Source organism: Beta vulgaris, chromosome 8, assembly GCF_026745355.1.
Source record: "Beta vulgaris subsp. vulgaris cultivar EL10 chromosome 8, EL10.2, whole genome shotgun sequence".
Taxonomy (NCBI): domain Eukaryota; kingdom Viridiplantae; phylum Streptophyta; class Magnoliopsida; order Caryophyllales; family Amaranthaceae; genus Beta; species Beta vulgaris.
Genome location: NC_079209.1, coordinates 48,334,131 through 48,350,125, shown reverse-complemented (window position 1 = coordinate 48,350,125; position 15,995 = coordinate 48,334,131). Strand labels below are relative to the sequence as shown.

The 15,995-nt window shown below is 34.9% G+C and overlaps 1 protein-coding gene across 1 annotated transcript; it reads left to right on the top strand.

Annotated features, from left to right (window-relative positions):
• The first annotated feature begins 12,345 nt into the window (after nt 1–12,345).
• LOC104884665 (small heat shock protein, chloroplastic-like) lies at nt 12,346–15,015 on the top strand. Its single transcript, XM_010669351.4, has 2 exons — nt 12,346–12,604; nt 14,410–15,015. The coding sequence occupies exons 1-2, from the start codon at nt 12,457–12,459 to the stop codon at nt 14,724–14,726; spliced, it is 465 nt and encodes a 154-aa protein (XP_010667653.1). The 5' UTR covers nt 12,346–12,456; the 3' UTR covers nt 14,727–15,015.
• The last annotated feature ends 980 nt before the right edge of the window (nt 15,016–15,995 follow it).

Below are 15,995 nucleotides of genomic sequence, written 5' to 3'. Positions count from 1 at the left end.
AGGCTGCAGGTGAAGCAAGACTTCTTCAGTTGAATGAGTTAGATTACCTTCAACTTGAAGCATATGAGAACCACAAGCTTTACAAGGAGCAGACAACGAGATTTCATGATAAGATGATTGTGAAGCGTGAGTTTCATGTTGGTGACAAAGTTAAACTATACAATTCTAGACTAAGGCTTTTTCCTGGAAAGCTTAAGTTAAAATGGTATGGACCTTTTGTTGTCACTGATGTGAAGGCACATGGTGTAACACCTCCGCCGACCCGAACCCTTTTCCATTTCGATAAAACTCGGGTTTTCGGGGGAAAACGGATCCACGAGGGTTCGATCCGACAGGGTGGTGTTACCGCCGCAATTATCTCCTTGGAAATAAATGCAAGGCTAAGTTACAACACACCAACTCAAATTCATTAATAAAACTACTAAGTAAATTGTTCATTAAACAATACTAATTAACTAAATGTTTCAGAGTTCCAGCGGAAGTTAATCAAATGCTAAGTGGATGACAACTCTAAATGATATCCCTTTTGTTCCCCCGATCAATCACCCACCTGCACAAATACATTGAAAAGAGACAAGAGAGACAAGCTCCCAAAAATCAGATAAACTAAGTAATTCTGTAACCACCTACGAAAAATCATAATGGCCATAACAGAGTCCCTAGTGTGCACACCCCTTCTACTTGAATCACAACAAGATAGAAGGAAGACATTATTAGAATAATCAGCATAGTAACCAGAGAACCTGTAGGGGCCGCTGAACCACTCATACAGGGCAACCTGTTCATCATTTCCCTCCGATATTTCACTTTACGTGATTAACATCTTTTAATTCACGTCATCACATAATTCACATATACATTTACGTCATTTTACGTCATCTTATTCAATTAAGTCATCTTGTTCAAACCAGTGTGAACATATTCAATCCATCATAATCTCAGTTCATTCATAGAAATTTTAGTAATTCATTTCATATTAACAATCACTTGAGTTCATTTATCGTTTCAGATTCATAATCATTTCGTTATCACAATTTCTTATCAATTCAACTTTCATAGAAGCTCAATATTAATAACGATAATAATGATCATGAGTAAAGTAATAATAATAACAATCATATTAATAATAATAATCATATAATAATAATCATAATAATTGTAATAATCATAACATTAACCGGTTATAATAACGTCGTTGTCATATCGTACTCCGTCCATCGTCATTATTCATAAATCATAATCAAAATCTAGAGTCGTCGTCCATTTGTTATTCGTAATCATAATCCACATTAAATCGATAACTCGTAATTATAGTCCATACTTATAACCTTTATAAGCACATAATAATCACGTAACCAATTCATTTTACACTAGCGGGATCTATGTTTAGATGGACATCGGAGATTACATCGTGACGCGTGCCCAAAAGTTAAGTTCACGAATAGGTTAGCGCTCTTGATAATCCTCGTTTACGAAATCGGAGTCTACAATAAATATTAACGAGATCTAAGTTAGTTCCTAAATAAGCCCTATTTATATACGTATATAAAATAACGATTTAATAATTCCAATAACTTAAAGGAAATTCATAATTGGTTTAAGAGAGTTTATAAATCAAAGTTTACGGTTTTCGAATTATTTTAGAAATCGTTTTAAGTACTCACAAAAATTACTTAAACAATTAATTTAAATATATAAAATTAACTTTATTATACATCTTATTTTATTTTAGAAAAATTAGAAAATATTATCAAGTTTATAAAAGATTAACAATACACTAACTTAATTAATGTAGCTAGTTTAGTAAATTAGGGGTTTTAGTTTTAAAATAAAAGTAAACAAATAAACTAATTAAACAAAAGGAAAAGGAAAAGGAAGAGGAGTTTTAAAAAGGGAAAAATTAGTTTCTCAAACTGAGAAACAAGACAGAGAAGAACGAAGGAAAGGGAGGACGACAGAGGAGGCCGAAAGCAGGGGAGATGATGAGGGAGAAAGGTGGCGCTGGTGTTTTGGCGGTTTTCGGTTCACCGGCGAGGCTCGGGCGCCGCGAAAGGAGAGTGGCTGTTGAGAGTGGCGGTGGTGGTTCGCGCAGGCTGCAGGGGACGCAGCAGAAGGCTGCGAAGGGAAGGGGGCTGGGCGACAGCAGGGGTGAAGGTGAAGTCGCTCGGTGGTTCAGATGGATTTGCTGTGGTGGTTCAAAGGTGGTCGTGCAGTTGGTGTGGTGGTTTACCGGCGGTGCGGTCAGGCGAAAAGAAGCAGAGGAGGTTGGGTTGAAGGTGGTGTTAATGGTGGTTTGAGTTTTTATTTTAAATTTGCAAAATAACAAAATTCAGAAATTAAGAGAAAGGAATTGAGTTGAAGCAAACCTTTGAAGTTGTTTGCTTGAGCAATTGAATGGGTTTGGGTTGTTATTTATAGACAAAATTTTCTGGTTTGAGAGGCTTGGTCAATTCTCCATTAATGGAGGAAGTGAAGAGAGAGAGAGAGTTATGGCCTTTGAAAATGTGGCCTAAAATCTGATATTTGGACTGAATTAATTTTCCTACTGACAAGGGTTGAATGTTGACAAAATTTGCTCCTTTTGAGCTGTTGAATCAGACGAGGGAAGAAGAAAGGAGGGAAGAAGATGCACGTTCACCTTCTTTCTTTTCTTTTTTTTTTCTTTTTTTATTTTCCTTTTTCTTTTTGGCAAAAATACACATGGACTTGGACTAATATTTGGGCTTGAATTACTAATGTGGATGGACAACATGGACAAAGGTATCCATAAACCAATTTAAGGAGTTTGATAAATTAGAAATAATAAAATGCTTTAATTGAAACTTATTAAATAAAACAAAACTAAATGAAATCATTATTTTAATAAACATAGTTATTAAATGAAAACGCATTATCATAAAATAATTTCAAGTGAAAATAATATTAAACCTTAATAAATAATAAAATAATATTTGAAAATTCGGGGTATTACACATGACATGGAGCCATTGAAGTGGCTAATGCAGCGGGGACGAAGTTTAAAGTGAATGGTCAGCATCCGAAACTGTACCATGAGGGCGCTTTCATAGGCCAAGTGGAGGTTATCTACTTCGATACTCCCCCACTTTGAAATCTAAGGTACTACGGCCGTGCGGGACCTATCTAAACTACGATCATGTGGAACCTATCTAAATCAGCGCTTTGCGGGAGGCAACCCGTCTTTTCTTTTCTTCTTTGCTAGTTTAGATTACCTTTCTTTTTTTTAGAGATGCAAGAGAGAGTGTACTGATATTTGGACGAGTTTAGTGTGTGCAGGGGGTCAATATCACAACATGGGGAAAATTTGACAAAAAAATAGCGTAAAACACAACCGCCCGGTCAACCGAGTGGGTTGTCGCAACCGGGCGCCCAGTCGATTTCATAAAGGAACGAAAATATTCAAAAAAATACAAAGTGATTTTCACCCGGTCAACCAGGCCAGGCCGCCCGACCGAAAGCACAAGTAAATTTGAGACTTTTGAAGCTCGGTCAACCAGGCGAAAATATTGATGTAATGCAGATGTTGAATCCCCCGACCAGGTGGATGGACTCGACGCACAAGGTGTTGCCTGCACTGAGAAAAAACAAGGAAAATATTTCCACTCGGTCAATCAGGCGGGCCAGCCCGACCGGGCGAATACCCACATCAGTGTATTTCGGCCAACCCCTTTCATTCTTCTCTTCACTTTTTCTTTTCAATTCTTCATCCTCTCTAACCCCTCCTCTCTCTCTTTCTCTCTCTCTCTCTCCTCAATAGCTCCATACCTAATCCTTTTCCTACCTTTCTTCACTCACAAATCCCATCTTCTTCTTCAAATTTTCTTCATCCCCCTCACTTTTCTTCATCTTTCTCACACCAAATTCATATATTCTCCGTCTTTTCTGCATCCCACTTCATTCACTCTCTCTCACAAAAAAATTTCACCATGTCAAGGCCAAACAAGAGGAGGCAAATCACGAGAAGGGAATTAAGCAACCAAATTTCATCGGATTCAACTTACCTAGAGGTAATTTTTAAATCTTTTGAGCAAAAACAAAAATTTCGAAAATTGAAAATTCGGAATATAATCCCAACTCGTTTTGTTTATATAGGATATGCATGCTTTGGGTGTATTTGGTGACACTAAGACTTTGTTTGAGAAATTGGGATTGAGAACAATGTTTAGCATGTTTTTCTGGACATATAGGCATCTTATACTTGAATTTTTCAGTTCACTAGAAGTAGGGAAGAAAAATCAAGTTCTTCATTTTCGCCTTATGAATGAGGATCAAGAACTCACTTTAGGCCAATAGCTGTTATTTTTGGTCTCCCTATTAGTGATGACCATCATCCCCCTCCCCATATTCGCAGTAATACCTTGTGGATAACATTCACCGGAGAGGAGGAAGTTAACACCCAACATATGTCTGCAGACTATATACATTTTCCCAGTATTTGCTACTTGCAGCGAGTTTTGGGATTTACACTTTTTGGGCATGCTGAGCCCCACCCTGTCAAAAACAGGAGATTTTTCTAATGGGTAATTATCTGTTTCTCGAGTTTGACTACTCTTTATGCCTTCCCTACTTGTTTGTGTCCCAACTAAAATGGACTGCCGCTAGTTTGTCTGCCTCGTTTAATGATGGTAGTGTTAGAGGAAAACCTATTATTTTTAGGTGGCCTCATTACCGCTATTGCTGCTCATTTTGGTTACACTCCTAACATTAGCAATGCCATAACTAGTCCCGCTGAGATTGGTATTAATTATATGACCAATGCTAAATGGATAACCGCCCAGTCTACCAACAAAGTTAGGTGGTTTATTGTTAATAAAGAGTCTATCCTCCTTCCTGACCGTGCTTAAACCCGCCTCGAACCTGTCGTGCGATCGTACCTCCTTCATATGCTTGGTCAAGAGCCGATTGCTCGACGACATCCGTGGACCTACCACAGGCAGTTGGTTAGGGGAGCCTCTTCCTCCACACCTATAGATCCTATGATGGCAGCCATTACCCGTATTGAGCAGGGACAACAGTCCTTTACCTCACAAATGGGTTGCCTTGAGCTTGGTCAGGCTACCATCCAGACTCACCTAACTTCCTTAGACACACGATTAACCATTGTGGAGTCCTTCATGTGTCATACCCTATACCCTATCTAACATGACTACTTTCACCAGGGGCTTATTGCCCATGATGCCACCCATCCTTCATGGTACACACCACAGGTACCTGACCCCACTAACCATTTTGGAGATGGTACTTCTGGCCATGCTGCTTTTGGTGATACAGGTACTACTGGTGGGAATTTTAGTACTGATATGTCTGATGATGACGAGTGAGTCCTATCTTTCCCTCTTGCTGCATTGAGGCCATTGTTGAGTTCAGCTTAGGGGAGGAATTCTGTAAGTACATCCCTTCTTTTTACTGCTTTTTATAGTCCGTTTGGTAGTCGTTAATAAATTGCGGTAATGAGAATGGATTTTTAGTGTAATTTTATTAGGGAAGCACCCTTAGGATCTCCATGGGGAGGCATTTTTCTTCCATGGGTAAGCAATCTCACTCTTAAACTTGTGTTTTTGTCTCCAAGGGGAAGCAATTTCCATTACCACTCAGTACCATCTACAAGGTGGTATTGGATGAGAATGTAAATTCAAGAAGAAAAGTGGACACTTTAGGATAAATTAGCATTACCATGGGAATGGACAATGATATTTTTCACAAATTTATACCCAAATTCATTCTTATTATCACCATTTATGACCAACTACCAAACTGGCCATTACTGTAATTAGTTTAGTTTCTTTGCTTTTCGCAGTTTAGCTTCATTGCTTTCCTAAATAAATAAATAAATCAAATATTGCTGAAAAATACCAAAAATACGATTTGACTGGATTAGATTGATTGCTTCTCTGTGCCTCATAATGGTCTTTGAAAGTATAATTAGGGTATTTTATCTGGATAGCTGGGCACTTGAGATTGTGATGCTAGAATGTGATCTTTAACTGCCTTGACCTTCAGTGAGTTTTGACGATAATGCGCTTATTTTGACTGCATGCTTGAACTGATTAGACTGTCAGAATTCATTCTTGTCCGTGAATTTATTTCTATATCCAGTCTATTCTTGTGTGTTAGTTCCTATCTAGTGTTTCGATCTTGACTTTGGCAAGGTACTTGTTGATCTTTGGCATCATTTTTCATATTCAGTGATAGAGGCGTTCCTTTGAATTGAAATGTTTCTTAAGCCTTGAATTTTATTTTCATGATTCTTTTTCCATTCTAGCCCCACATAGCTTAATGACTTTTCTGGTTACTAAACCGCATTACAAGCCTTGAGCCCTATGTTTGATTATTATCCCAAGCCTAGCTTGGGGGACCATTATCTTAGGATGGTGCTATGATGATAAGTTGATGTAGGTGGTTCGTTTGAAATATATTAATTGCAAGTTTAGAGGTTTGAAGAAAAAAAAATTGTAATTGTCAGATGAAAGGAAAACATAAAAGTGTGAAAAGTTATGAAAGTGCATTTGTTCCTTATCCTTTCTTTTACATTTTTCTAAAAAAAAAGAAAAAATATACATCATTAGAAAATGAGGTGAAAATAACAGTTTGTTGTGTGTTTGGTGATCTTCGAGAGTGGGATGATATTTTGGATGTGTGTTAACATCTTGGGAGTTGTTTTGGACCTCACTTGGTCTTGATTATTTTCCCTAACTTAACCCAAGCCCCATTAAAACCTAAATAAAACCTCTTGAGCATGTGTTCTTTGTTTGTTGAATTGATATGAGTTCAAATTGCCAAAGTTAATGAGTACGTTCGCTACTTGAGTCGACATGATTCGGATGAATGGCATATTACCTTTCTAAACACATGAGAGTGAGAGTGGGAAGGGTTACTATGGTCGGGTTGGTGAATGTTCGGGCACATTTATTACCTACCACAAAATTTTTGAGAGGAGTGACACCCCTGTGAGTACCTTTTCGAGATTTGCATGTCATATAAGGCAGCTACATTTGATTACTTGCTTGGGCGATTGGTGGGTAGAGTGATCTGAACAGTTGAACTTGAATTTTGCCTGGTTGAATGATTTTTGAGCTTTATAAAAGTTTTTTTTTAATCTCTTTTTGCATATATAAAGGGGTGAAGCAATCATATTCATGTTCATATCATGGTTTTGCTTAAGGACAAGCAAAGGTTAGCTTGAGAGATTTTGATGTGTCTATTATATATAGATTATTTACTCCAATTCCCTTGGTTTTGATAGTCGATTTGAGCTCTTTTGAGCTTGCTTACTGTGTGATTTGATATGTTTGGAGTTGTTTCCCTGTGTTAGATGTTCTGGTGTAGATTAGGCATTTAGTGCCTTTATTTAAGTTGCGGAACAGAAGTCTGATGGTCACATAAGGCCTAGAGAAGATCTGAGAAATTGCACAAGTGATTCGAACAATATTGGAAGGAAAAGAACGAGAAATTACTCTCGCCCGGTTAACCAGGCGGTTTGACCCGGACGGGCGAGCCACGAAAGTCAGCAGGCACCATACCCCGCGAGAAAGGGGCTAAAAATGCTTACGTGCATGATCGGGCGAAATTTTCCCTTTGTCATAGATTTTGAATTACCGTCGCCCGACCGGACCGTTTGGTCTAGTCGATCGGACAGTTTTTCAGGACGAATATTTTTCGCTTTTTTAAGCCAGTTTTGTAAAAACTATTAATAGGTTTTTAGTATTTTCGATTAATCATCTTATATTATGCGTTTTTAGGTTTAAACACTTAGTCTTTTTCTCTCCAGCTTTGTATTAACTCTTGCCCTTTACAATTATAAAGATCGTTTATTTCGTTTTTCATTATTCTTCAATCATTCGGTATTCTGCTTTACTTTGTTTAATTTGATGAATTCTTGTACTTGCATTATGTTTATTGTGCATTTATGTTTATCATTATCATGAGTGAGTAATCTTTTTCTAGGGCTTAGAGAGCGAGGGAAGCCATGTTTATATCTGTTTAATTGTGGTTTAAAGTTCTTCGATATTTGGATTGAATTAGAGTAAATGATATTGATTTGTTATGCTTGTTTAATTCTTGTAATTGCGCAATGTCATGAGTTATGTTTAGCTAATAGGAGTTAGAATCGAAATCATATTCATTAGAGGCTTCATACAATAGGTAGGTCTGATTATGTTGAGCGACCGTACTGAATATGTTGATCTAAGAGTTGTTAATGCCCTACCGTAGGATTATTAACGAAATACACTAATCATTCGAACCTCGATCTAAGTATTGTTGAACTATATTGTAGTGATTAAATTGGTATAAGCATGGTGGACCGATTGATTGCCCTAGATTTTTAATTATTTGATAAACTTCCATCTTTTTGTGTTAGTTCAAGATTATTCTAGTTTCATTGTTCATTATTCAATCAAATTCATCTCTTGAAGTAGTTAAATAATTGAGCATAAATCTATAGAACTTTTCTCCCTGTGGAGCGACCCGTATTTGTCAGTTACCGCTAAACAGACACCATGAACTTGCGGTATATATTTTAAAACCCATTAGAGGGTTTATTGATCGTTTGTCTTAATTGTTCTCTCCGAATAAATCATTCCAAGAAATACAATAATATCATCCCTCGTACCTTATCGATTTATTATCCCATGGTGAGCCACTATGGTCCAGGTATTTCATTCATTTTGAGATGCAAGAGCCATTGTGTTGTGTACAATGTCTTGCCTCCTATGAATCAATAGTCATTGTTTTGGTCGCTATTATTTAAAGACATGACCCTAAGGAAACATTGAATCGTTTTTAGAGGGGTTACTTTTGATAACAGCGGTTACTTTTGTAGAATTTAGGTTTTTTTTTCTAATGCTAAGGTTTTATGAAACTAGGGGTTACTTTTTCGAATGTTAAGGGGTTACTTTTACTGAAATTAGAGATTACTTTTCTAATGTTAAGGGGTTACTTTTAGTGAAATTAAGAATTACTATTTCGAATGCTAAGGGGTTACTTTTATTGAAACCAATGATTACTTTTATAATGTTAATGAATTACTTTTACTGAAATTAGGGTTACTTTTTGTGATTATAAGGGGTTACTTTTTGTGATTATAAGGAGTTACTTTTACACAAAAACGAAAAACCACACAATGAGAGAGAAAATGACAGAGTTCTTCCTTTCTCTCCCTCATTTTCCCCATCTTCTCCCTCCTCTCATTTTCTCCATTTTTTTGCCTCATTTTCTCTCCTCTTATTTCCCCCATTTTTTCCCTATTTTCTCTCTGCTTTCATTTCCTCTAGAATTTTACCCTTACCGTCGATAAACAAGGACGAATCTCCAGCGACGTTGTCGTCGGGGCTAATGATCGTCTCAATGCACGACTTTGATCTAAGGAGATCTATCCTAGAAACTTGCGCCACCACTACCGGATCAAACAAATGAGTTGATTCTTGAACGAGCTTTGTCACTCGGTTGTATTGCCGGAGCTCCGAGAAGGAAAATGGCGCTGCATTCGAGGTAACTTGTCAACCTCCATTTTTTTCTCGAGGAGGAGAGAGAAAGTGTGTGAGAGAGAGAGTGGAGATGAGCAGGATGTATGGAGGGGAGGAGTAAGAAAGGAGGAAGGAGGATGGTGATGTCGTGGTCGCATGGTTTGTTTGTGTATGGCATGTTTTACCAAAAACGGACTGAAAAAGACTAAGGTTAATTTTTTGTGGGGGATGTGAAACTCCTAAACAAACTTCCCCACTTCCCGCCTTTTTCTGGGTTTGGTAGATTCATCCAAAAAGACTCCAAATTTAATAAGAAAACAGATGAATTGTGTGAAAAACGCTGATTAGGTTAGGGTTTTAAATTCTTAAAACAGAGTGTATATGTTTGAGATATTAAATGAAAGCGATTTACCGACTCCTTATCATGCTACCATTTCATACGTTTTTAACGCTGATTCCTTCAATCATGCTCACCATTTTATATTTGAGCTCCATATGATGCTCATCATCCACCTACTCCCACAAATAACAACCATTGATTTGCTCGTAATTGGGGCATGTACTGAACCTAGCTTCTAGCAGATGGATTTTTAGTTGTTCTTGAAACCCTTTTCACTATGCGTCGTTTATTGACATAATGATATGTTCATCTTTTCTGATATTGGACTTTTTTTGCTTTTTATAGAAAAAGGTTTGAGTTGTGGAAGATGCTCATAACAATTGGAGAAGAAGATTGAAGCTTTTTACTGTTTAAAATACATACTCCAACGACTATTTTTTGTAGGAGAAAAAACATCATTTTTTGCTGCAATTAATAAAAGCATTTTGGTTAAAGTAAAAAATTATATAGAACTCGTGCACACTAAATTAGTGTGGATAGTGGACCTAATGCTATTACATGTAATTTATGAAAAAAGTGTTATTGTGTCATTTACTGAGTACTTGGTATAATTTGAGTACAAATCAGTGCAGACGAAGTAACACGAATATCTCCGGTAGTCAGTCTAGTAAGGTAATGCCAATTAATTGACTTGGAACAAGTCAGAAAAAAAAGACTTTTTTAGAAGAAAGACGAGAACAAGGAAGAGAAGAAGGATTAGTAGTTGCCTAGCCTTAGTGGTTGTTTCGACTTTCGATACTCATGTAAGCCTTGCACCTCTACTGAGTAATGCTTGAGTCACAACATCAAGGTCTGATCCAAATTGACCAAAGACAGCCCTAGCTGAATGAGAGCCACAAAGTCGTCAACCCCTTTTAAGTGCCGCAGTGTCTAGATACAATAATCTTTTGGTCTTTTGTTAGCTATGCGAATGCTTTTTTTCTCTTAGAAAATGGCCCAGCCCCAAAAGTGCCAGAAAGAGCCAAGACCGGAGACGAGAGCAGCGGCAAGAGAAAGAGCGGCAACTGCAACTCCTGGCCTGGCAAACGTAGATCAATCAGCGCCTTGTTAAAAGACTAGCAGCGGAAAAAATGTTAATATGTTATAAATTGAAATTTCATTATGATAAAAACTAATGTAAGAAGGGGTAACTATATATAAAAAAATTGTCAATGTGTAGATAATAATAGATTAGTGTAACTTAAGATTTTAAAAAGTTCCTATATGAAAAAAAAGAATCACTATGTCATATGAGTGGTTTTAGTCCACAATAATATTAGTGTGGACTAGATTCACCCAAAACTAGCACTTTGTTAAATTATTTTTTGCCAAATATAAAGGACCTATGTTTGTATTGAATGTCTTATATAAGCTCTGGTGAGTTAATTAAACTTGGGTTAAGTGGTCGGATTCCTAACCTTAGGTCCTTATTGGTGACAAGAAAAAAGGTGAGGTCGTCGTTGGCTTTTTTTTTTCCAGAAAACTTAGGTTCTAATTGTGTAGTTAACAAAGTAAATTTGCGCAATATCCTAGCATTTTTTTTGGACTCCTGTCTTTTAGTAATATAAGACTCGAATCTTTTAAGAATGGGGGTGCAAAAAAATGAGTTATTCTATCATTAAAATTGGATTGGACTTAAAAACTTGGTCTAAATTTCAAAAATAGAGACGCAATTGCTTTCTATATGAAGGGGGGAAAGTTTGGTTTTCGGTTGAATTAAGCCGCAAAGCAAAAAAAAAAGGGTTATTGTTTTCATACCAAATCCAAACTAATTTAGGACTCTCTCCAAATTAAACCAAACTGATATTTTAAATTCTAGTTTGGATCCAAACAAATAAACCAACTTTTTGAGCCTGACTAATTGGGTTTGTTGCTTGCCTATGTTTATAAAGCATTTGGGCCCATATTTGGGTTTACACATTACTAATTAGTAAATGAAAAATACATAAATCTTTTTTAAATATATATATTTCAATGTCTATTTTGAAGATTGGCCCAGCCTAAGCACGTACTCATATAAATTCCCAATTTTGTTCTTTTTTTTTTTCGGATCCAAATCTCCCAATCTAATTAAACCCCAAAAACAAAATTATACAAAAGTATCAATCCAAAAAAATCGAAACAAATTTCTGCTTCGATTTTGGATTGGATTGGTTTGGATTGGATTTTGGTTTTATTATCTACAGAGTGAATAAGTTTTACCCCTATCCATAAGGGTGACGTAGATCCATGCATCATCCATATGCAAGTACATGCTACGTCACTTTGTAATGTTATCTTTTTACTAGTAGAAGCGCAGTTACTTTGCTTTGATTATCGACTAAAGAACATTAATATATTTCTATATATGAAAGAGGCTTCTCCTAACATAAAGAACTACAGAGACAAAAACAAGTACATTAAGACAGGAATATAGTGTGCAGCACCTTTTCTACGAGTATAAATAAGCTTAATCCCAAAGAATGAGTTAACAAACATCGCAATACAAAACGTTTACAATAAGGTCTAGTTAATTTTATAATTCGATGGAAAGTAAGGCACTTATAAGATGCTATGCTTCAACTAGTAGGGTCTGCTCCTTCAAACCATTGAAACATGGGCTGGACTCACTCAATAACGTTGTTCCATGCAGCATCATCAGCGATTTTACCTTCTTCAAGGTTTGTCAATTTGGTGTTGAGAGCTCAACAGCAAGGTGAACATTTCCACAACAAAGCTGCCGTCCTAATCACCTCTCCTTATGGTAAATTCTACATTTAATTAGCTTCTTTAACTGCTTTTCTATCTTGCATAGTGATGGAAGATTTCTCTATAAGTTTTGTTCTTATATACTTCTATATACCTAAAATAAAATCGGTTTTGATAAAAAAGAGTATTCTTGAAATGAAATAACTAGCTTCAATTCAATACAAATTACTTCTATTAGGTATCCCCATGAATATGGAGTTCCCTCGCTTTGAAATTATTGATCATATTCATGTATACTATATTGAAATGTTTGAAAAAGTTGTCAGCTATAATATGCACGATAATAATTAGAGTGACTATAGGGGCATGTTCAACAACAGTAGTAGCTTTTAGCTTGTTAAAGTAGTTGTTAGCTGTGTTGATAGTTGTTAGTAGTTGATGCGTAGCTGTTAGTTGTCCAAATAGCGGTATAAGATATTGATGTTCGGTAAAAGAAGCCATCAAAGTAGCTGTTTATAAATAATTAATTAAAAACTCAAATAAAACTCTAATATATTATTTATGCACCACTAAGCTACCCCAAAATATACAAATTGTAGTTTTTCATAAACACTACTAAAACACTACTTGTAATACTAAAAACTACTTACACCACTATCTTGTCAAATAGTATTATTTTTCTTAATTAGTGTTTTGATCTAATCAAGATACTAAAAGTTACTTAAATAGCTTGTGCCGAACCTGTCATACATATGTAAATTACTAGTATATTATAAAAAGAGTAATGTTATATGTAGCCCTAAAGACTACATATAAGCATTAAATACATTTCTTTAAATGAAAACAGTTTAAAAATTCAAGACACATTTTCACCTCGAATGGGATAATAAATGCTTGATCTAATATTTTATTTCCATTTTAAGCACCTTATACATAACCTAAGGGCTACATATATCATTTTTCTTATAAAAACAAAATATAAGAGTTAATTCCTTGCATTACGTGACCTTCAAAACCAGTACATAAAAGAAGATTCTGCATGGGGGCGCTACAAAGTTTGACATGTCGCCATATATATTTAATATTATGATTTCATAATCATGAACATAGATATTTAGAGATTTGGATAGATAAAAAAGTGGAGTTCTGCTTCTCAATGAAAACAAAAGGGATTATATATATATATATATATATATATATATATATATATATATATATATATATATATATATATATATATATATATATTCCTTTTGTGTTTTTTTATTGTGTAATTTGGAAGACATTTTTCAAACATTTAGAGAATCTTTCTTTTAAATTCTTTTCAATATATAAGAAAAAATATATATAATCATATGAGTCTTGTTTGGTTCGTCTCACTAAATACATTAAGAATAATGATATAAACCATGCATTGACAAATGTAAATAAACAAATAGGAAGAGTAAAAAAAACCTAGAGCATACTCCCTCCATTCTTTAAAGATCGTCAGGGTTTCAAAATAATTATTTATGTGTCATCATACAAATTACAGGATGAATAACTAGTTATTACGCCCGGACTATGTCCCGGGAAAGGAAAATGTTCACTTATTAATATTATACTTGAAGATGATAACACAAAATATTAGTTGGTTGAGTGGTTAAGACTTTATTATATATTCTTGAAGTCGCAGAATTAAATGGCACCGTTCCTTGTTCAGGAACGCCTTTTAATATATTAGTATAGATTCTTAATCCAAGGGGTAGGAAAATAATGTGATAAGTAAACTTTTTTTATTTATTTCAAGTGATGTGATGAGTAAACTTCAAACAAAGAGATCATATTGTATATGAATAATTGCAATTTGGTTGTTTATAGTGCGCACTCCATGGAATACGAGCGAGGACGATAAGGAGATCAATATATTGGTAGATATGCCAGGGATTGGAGCTGAAATGATTGAAGTGAAAGTTATAGATGATATGCTTTTCATCAATGGAAATGCTGATAAGAGTAAATGTATTGGACGATGTGAGATTTTTGAACCCTATGACTGTAGGGTTCAACTTCCTGCTTTTAAGTGTTGTACGGAAGATATAACAGCTGTGTTTAGGAATGGCACCCTCTATATTACTGTGCCTAAAATTACCCAAACCGAACACGAAGTTATCCACATCCCAGTTAAATCTGTTTGATGATCATAACTTATTGCATATGATCATCACCTAAACACACTTATAATTGACTTTCATGGTTGCACTTTCAGAGATTTTCTATCTATTCTATGTAACAATATAGAACTTTAATTTAAATTTGATTTGGGTGTTGTAATATAAGCTGTGTAACAAGTCTAACAACTAACATGGTTGCACGTTGACGTGTTCCTTGTTTAGTAATTACTGTATGTGATATGAAGTTGTAATGACGTGCTATTATGTAGTTATATACTTATATATTTAAGTTTCATAAATAAATTACCTTTAATTTGCCCTTAAATAGAACCCCTTTTGTTAATTATTGCATGCATATGTGTTCTCTGGGTATTCAAACAAGTTTCATAAATAAATTACCTTTACCATTAAATGAAATCTCTTTTGTTAAATATTGCCTATGTATTTTTAATATTTTATTCTAGGTTTTCTTTTGTCTTTTGAATTTAGAATCTTATGGTAAAAAAAACTTACTAATAACATATCTGGAATAGTTTTTATATATACAACTTACTCCATTTATAGTTGCAACATCTATTTCTATATATAATAATAAAGCTTGATAATTTTATCCTATGTGTCAGCTATAAAATTGCTTTCGCCATTTGACACTCAACTTTGACAATTTAAATCAATTTAATCCTACTTGACACGTGATTTTAGGGATTGATTCAATCAATCTTTATTATGGAAAATCAAAATTTTCAATTAGTTTATTGGAGTAAAACTGAATTAAAGCTTGCACTATAAATACCCTAAATATATTTGCATTACACTACAAAATTAAAATTTATAAACCCTAAACACCTTCCCATACATCGAGCCACCTTAAATTTATTTCAAATGGAGCATGAATATGAATCATTTGACCCACCATCTTCACCTAGAAATTTTAAAAATTTGGCAAACTAAAGTGGAACATTAATTTTTTTTGATCACGAATGTATGGTATTAACAATGTTCTGTTCAAGTCATATTAAATTCTACAAAGTTTGCAAGGATGGTGCAATGGATGAAGATTTGAATTCGGACAATTGGTATATGTCGGAGTATGTTTTTTCTACAATAAAGGATTCTAGAACTTATATTGATCTATAATATATAACACTACACTTTCTTCATTGCAAGCCTCACCAACTCATTTTTTATGTCGAATTCCATTTGAAGAAATCAACATGAACGAGAGAGGTGTTATACCACCTACAAACATAGTTTATTGCATTACTTGGCTAATGAAAGTGATTAGTTTTCTTT

What these genes read in the sequence shown, in the direction of transcription:
- LOC104884665 (XM_010669351.4), top strand. Translation starts at nt 12,457, where the DNA reads ATGGGCTGGACTCACTCAATAACGTTGTTCCATGCAGCATCATCAGCG. An exon ending in CCTAATCACCTCTCCTTATG is followed by an intron (nt 12,605 to 14,409) that starts GTAAATTCTACA and finishes GGTTGTTTATAG; the next exon opens with TGCGCACTCCATGGAATACG.